General features: G+C 47.5%; 1 protein-coding gene across 9 annotated transcripts in view; it reads right to left on the reverse strand.

The window, feature by feature from the left end:
• HNRNPUL1 (heterogeneous nuclear ribonucleoprotein U like 1) overlaps window positions 1-6,000 on the reverse strand; it is a 47,675-nt gene that overhangs the window by 32,248 nt on the left and 9,427 nt on the right. For all 9 annotated transcript variants that reach the window (XM_025366298.1, XM_025366294.1, XM_025366292.1 and 6 more), the window contains 3 exons: window positions 4,186-4,339; window positions 2,264-2,337; window positions 369-508 (listed from right to left, as the gene is read on the reverse strand). In XM_025366298.1, coding sequence (XP_025222083.1) covers window positions 369-508; window positions 2,264-2,337; window positions 4,186-4,339 — 368 coding nt within the window. The remainder of the gene's footprint in view (window positions 1-368; window positions 509-2,263; window positions 2,338-4,185; window positions 4,340-6,000) is intronic.

Raw genomic sequence — 6,000 nt, forward strand, 5'->3', positions numbered from 1 at the left:
TTCCCTCTGGCCTCCCTTTACTAAGTGACACCTGAGTCTATTCTTTCTAGATCACTTTTCTTCCAAACAACGTATTTTCTCAGTTCTACAAACATGTCATCGCTACACTGGTTGACTATACAATACCTGGGTCAACTCTCACCAAGGAAATATCTGGTTGATGAAGCAATGTATGGTTGGCCTGCTTTTCTGATACGATATTTAGCAATGATGTAGTTCTCTTGAGTTCATCACAGTTTTGTCTGCTTGGACACAATATTGCACGATCCAGTCTCTTTTCCAGTTGTAGCTCTGACCAAGGTGGCTGGTGTCAGGATATTACAATGGATGGACCTCTCTGACCTTCCCCTTCTCTTGTTCCTACTCACCTTCATCTCGAAGCACACACGGCCCCTTCTGACCCCATAGCTGGCACGGGCTCCTGACCACAGGTAGGCAAAGCCCTCAATTGTGAGCGGATAGCCACTACTCCGATCTCGGGCCACTTTGAAGTGGAGGTCGCAGTTATCTGTGAAGGAAAAAGCCCAGTTGGTTCATGTTTTTGTTTTGTTTTGTTGAGACGGAGTTTCACTCTTTTTGCCCAGGCTGGAGTGCAATGATGTGATCTTGGCTCACCCCAACCTCTGCCTCCCAGGTTCAAGCGATTCTCTTGCCTCAGCCTCCTGAGTAGCTGGGATTACAGGCATGTACCACCACACCTGACTAATTTTGTATTTTTTAGTAAAGACAGGGTTTCTCCATGTTGGCCAGGCTGGTCTCGAACTCCTGACCTCAGGTGATCTGCCCGCCTCAGCCTCCCAAAATGCTGGGATTACAGGCGTGAGCCACCATGCCCGACCTGGTTGATGTTTTAAAAGTCCTAAGAAATAGGCAGAGGGAAGTTCCCCAAGTGCTGACCAGGAGTACACAAGTGAACACATCTTGGGGGCTTTAGCCATCCTCCCACCGCAGCCTCCTGAGTAGCTGGGACTACAGGGATATGCCACCATGCCTGGGTGATTTTTATATTCTTCGTAGACAGGGTTTTGCCATGTTGCCCAGACTCAAACTAGATTTTAGAATACAAAAAGGTTGATCACCACCACCATATATTCCCACCGCCCTCTGTGCTAATTCTATCAAGTTGGGAACCAGACTTCTGTTTCCAACAGCTATACAGGGATCTGACCCTGATCCACACCTGCCACCCAGGAACCAATGCCCAGGTGCCCCATAGGCTCCTAATTCCTCTCATAGGCCTAGGATTGTCCTATTGTTGCTCTTACCCTTCTCAATATTCAAGCAGCCAGTCATGCCTCCAAGAAAGCCTTTCCTGACCATCCCTCCCATGAGGCACTCTCCTTTCTCTGAAGGCTGACCACTGTGGTCGGTACATTTCCATTTCATCAGACACTGCCTCATGAACCACTGCCCCCCAACACTTTTTAAACAATGTTTACCTCTACTCTGGGTAGATTTTGTCTTTGAGAGCTTGCGATATTAGAGACTGTATATATCTTTATCTCTTACAAAAGCATGTAGCCAGTGCTTTTTAAACATAAGCTTCTGTAGAAATAGATGAATAAATTGCTGCTTATCTTCTGCTCTGTTGAGAAGTGCAGTGTTCTCAGACCTGACTGGGCTTCTGGGTGCATATAAAAATTTAGATTCACAGGCTCTTCATTAGACTCTGACTAGGAGGTCTGAGGAAAAGGACCTTTATAAGAAATCCTCCAAAAATGCTCAGATGCGCAGCGAAGGTGAAAGCCACTTATCCAGTGGAAAGAAAGCTGAACTGGAGGACAGACAGCAGGGTGGGCCAGGTTTGTGCCTCAGAGGACACAGTGGCATTGGTTTCACCAAGAACGTGAGCAGCTGATGGAAACGGGAACTGGTTGTCAAAGAGTTAAGTTTCCCCAGCGGCACTCAGATTCCCTTCCTGATTAGATGACAACCTCTGTGTGTACAGGGCAGTTCAGGGTTTTCCAAATTGCTCCTGTATCCACTGAGGAGTCTCCCTGAAAGTCCTCTGAGGTTATTACGGCAGAATTAACTGAAGGGAAGCTCAGAGAAGTAGAATGACTTGCCCAGGGTCCCACTGCTAGAGTTGGGAGTAGGTCTTCTGCCTCCAAACCAGGACTCTTGCTCCAGAGCTAAGCTGTGTGTCACACGTGGACTAACAATGTCTTTGGACGGTGCCAGGCAGGGATTCTGGTGAAGGTCAAGACACAATTTCCCCATACTGACTGTAAGGCAGAATTAAATGGGCACTCCAAAGACTTACAGGTGTCAATAGCAACAAGGGTATCATCAAAGTCATCTTCATCCTCTTCAGCAGGAGGCTGAGGAGAGCGGCCCCTGTATTAGAAACGGGGGTTAAGTCACACAAGAACAATACATGAGCACAAAGGAAAGAAAATGAATGTTCTGCTATAATCTACAAGTGGCCTCCAGACTGCTTCCTGAATCTCCATTTCTTCCCACAGAAGTGGGCAAAAGAACTCTGGAACCATACATCCTTGCAATGAGAGCAATGACCATCAACTCCTAGGGTGGAGACAGGGATTGGAGAGGGCATGCTCTGCTGAAGGGGGCATCAGAATAATTTAGGGAACTTTTTTGCTCTTTTTTTACACCCTAAGATTCTAATCCATACCCTCTGCATGTTAACAACCACTTCCATACTGATCTCTGTTACTGTTTGGAGGCTGTGGTATCTCAAAAGGGTGCTGTCCAGGAAGGGGCATGTGCAAGAGCCTAGATAAATCCCAATAATTACTATCTATCCATGTACCAGGCTTCTTAAAATCCTACATCTGAGAGAATTTGAGATGACCCATTTTTTTCAGTGTCCTAAATTATAAATGATATTCATTTTCCTACCAAAACACTAAAAAAGGGACTTAACACTGTTGGTTTCTGCTGTACAGGAATGAGGAAGAAGGATAGAAAGGTAGAGTCTAACTAACACTCAGGGTCCTGCCTGGACAGTCTGGGTGGTCACAGTGCACTGCATGCACAGATGGGGAGCCCATGCCCATTTGCTGCTGACTCTCCCAGCAGCAGCCTTCCCTCTGGTGGAGGGCCCCTCTGGCCTCGCCAGGCCAGGGCTAACACAGATGAGTCTCTTTCCTGAAGAGCAGCTCAGAGAAGCAGAATGACTTGTCCAGGGTCCCACTCATGAAGGAGACTCATGAGACTCATCTCATGAGTCTGTGCTCATCACATGTTAAGTCCATTCTACGAAACTTTCCCTGCCAGCCCAGGATCAGAGCGAGTGTTCTTCCTCTGCTCTCCATCAGCAAGTAGCTTCTAGGCCTCTGCTCTGTGGCAAGCAGTGGAAGAACACCATATGAGGTGGGCTCCATGTCCTAACTTAAGTCATAGCCTGGGAGATCCAGGCCCTGTCTCAGAGAGTAACAAGCTAGTTAGAAGGTGGACTCTGCCAGATAGGAAACAGAATGTGTCAGATGACTAATCCAGGTGAGTACAGTGGCCATTGCTAGTTTTCATAATTGCAAAAGGCTTCAGATAGGAGCTGAAGGAAGGAAGGAAGGAAGGAGGGAAGGAAAGGACTTGGTCTGGAGGGAAAGGAAGAAAGGGCTTGTTAGGGAAGAGAAATGACCAAAGCAGAGGCTGCTGCCTCTTCTGAGCTCCTGAAACTTACCTGCATCCTGACTACTCACCTCAGAGGTTGTGGCTTACTTATGTATGTGTCTGAGTCCCCATACTGGAACAACAGAAGGCAAAACTCACTACCCATCTTTATGTTGCTAGTGTCCAGCCCAAGAGTGGGCACTTCGTGACAGCACTGTGAGAGCTGACTGAACGAGTGGATGAATGGGAAGAGGATGTGTGTTTGGGAGTAGTGTTAGGAAACAGATCTTTCTTTCATTACAGATATCAAGCAGCTGACTGCAGGGGCAGTAAGGCAAAGGACAGAAGAGGCAGGCTGGCATCTCACACATGAAAAGTCTAAGATATTTACAAGTTACCCTGCAGGTAAGAAGGGAGGAACTGGGGGAAGGACCAAAAGTTTAGGAAAGTTGAATCTGGTAGTAAGCACAGGAAGGAACAGAAAGAGTGTGAAAGCAGAGGGAATCTCTACTCAGCCACTCTAGATTAGTGCAAATGTCCCCAGCAAGCACGAGGCTATGGATATAGAGACCTACCAGAGCAAGGGTGATTGCTGCCTCATACACCCACCTCCTATCCTCTCGGTGCTCAAAGTACCCCCGTCCCCGGTTTTCTTCATAAGGCCTCTTTCGACTCTGGAATTGCTGCCTGTCTGGCTTGAGTTGAGAAGCTTCAGGCGGGAGGAAGCTGGTGGGTGCTCCTTGCTTCATCTCTGTCTTCATTTCTATTGTCAGGACAAATTCAGACGGTCAAGACACTTGCAAGCTCCCCAGCTATCACTTTTCTGGTCCCTTTTCCCTTGGGAGATGTGAGCAGGATCCTCACTACAGTGATGAAGGGCTGGGCACAGGCAGCTTGCTGAGTTCAATAGAAGCCTGTTGAGCCAACCAAGGAGGCCGTACTGGAGAACAGGGCTAGGATCTGAGATGCCATGACCCTACATTCTCCCATTTCTCCTCCCGAAGAACCTCTCACCTCAGTTCTTACAAAGCTTCTTCAGTCTAGCAAGGGAGGGGGACAGGATGAATTCAACAGGGTATTGTGGTCCTGCAGCTAACTCTACGGGCTTTAGTTGCCCTACCCACAGAGGCCAGAATCACTCCTGTTAAGCCATCCCATAGGTGCAATAACCTCTTAAAGTCATACCACTAACAGAAAGTCAGGGTGGGATACCGTGCTGTGGACCATGGGTAAGTCCTAGTCTCAGGCAGACTCCAGGAATCAGTGCCGAACCAAGAGCAAACTATAGATGTAGGCTAGCTTAATTTCTCCCACAGCGTTAATCCCTGATGCCGAGGCTCATTCACATCTACTCATTTCTGCATTCAACCCCAGACCATTTTGGATCATTCCCCAGCTTTGGCATGTGGATCACATCACTCGGAAAAGGCTCCTGGTTCTCTAGGGCAGGGATGGTGCTCAGCCATCCTGAAGAGAGCCTCCCTGGTTCCCAGCAATAGGTTGGGCTCACACAGGGCTCCTGATGAATGTCTGTGGATAACGGCACAGAAAATATTCTCCTGGGGCTGAATGATCCTACAAGTCTCACAGAGCCTGACACAAATCTGCAGTTTAACCTACATTCATTAAAGTTCTGAGCCACCCACAAGAAATGTCTGGGGATTTAACTTTGTGGATGAACCAGAATGGCATTAGACAAAATCAACCAGATACACTAAGAAAAGGCACTGGGGGGCCACAACACAGTAAGAGCAGCACAAAACTGGGGGTCAGTCCGGGCTCCATCAGTTCTCAATAGTGGGACCCTGCTTTCCAAATAGTAAGGCACAAATGATAAGGAATGCTGCTTATTTACCAAAAGGACTAGCCTGGGAGCAAGTTTCCTAGGTTCTAGCCCCAGCTCTGCCATCGGACAAGCCAACTCCTCAATCTATTAAATAGGGAGGAGAGGCCAGGCGTGGTGGCTCACACCTGTAATCCCAGCACTCTGGAAGGCCGAGGTGGGCGGATCACGAGGTCAGGAGATCGAGACCATCCTGGCCAACATGGTGAAACCCCATGTCTACTAAAAACACACAAAAAATTAGCTGGGCGTGGTGGCATGCCTGTAGTCCCAACTACTCAGGAAGCTGAGGCAGGAGAATCACTTGAACTTGGGAGGTGGAGCTTGCAGTGAGCCAAGATCGTGCCACTGCACTCTAGCCTGGGCAACAGAGCAAGACTCTGTCTCAACAAAAAAAAAAAAAAAAAAAAAAAGGAAGGAGAGAGTTGGCAACACGGGGAACTTTGTTCTATAAAAATATATACTTAACATGCTTGGGAAATCCTAAGTTTAAACAATACAACACAAGCTTTTTTGTCTATTTTTTATTAAAAAAAATATTTTCAGCAACACCAGCCCAAGACGACACAAGGTTTTTTTTT

Source organism: Theropithecus gelada, chromosome 19 (genome assembly GCF_003255815.1).
Source record: "Theropithecus gelada isolate Dixy chromosome 19, Tgel_1.0, whole genome shotgun sequence".
NCBI classification, from domain to species: Eukaryota; Metazoa; Chordata; class Mammalia; order Primates; family Cercopithecidae; genus Theropithecus; species Theropithecus gelada.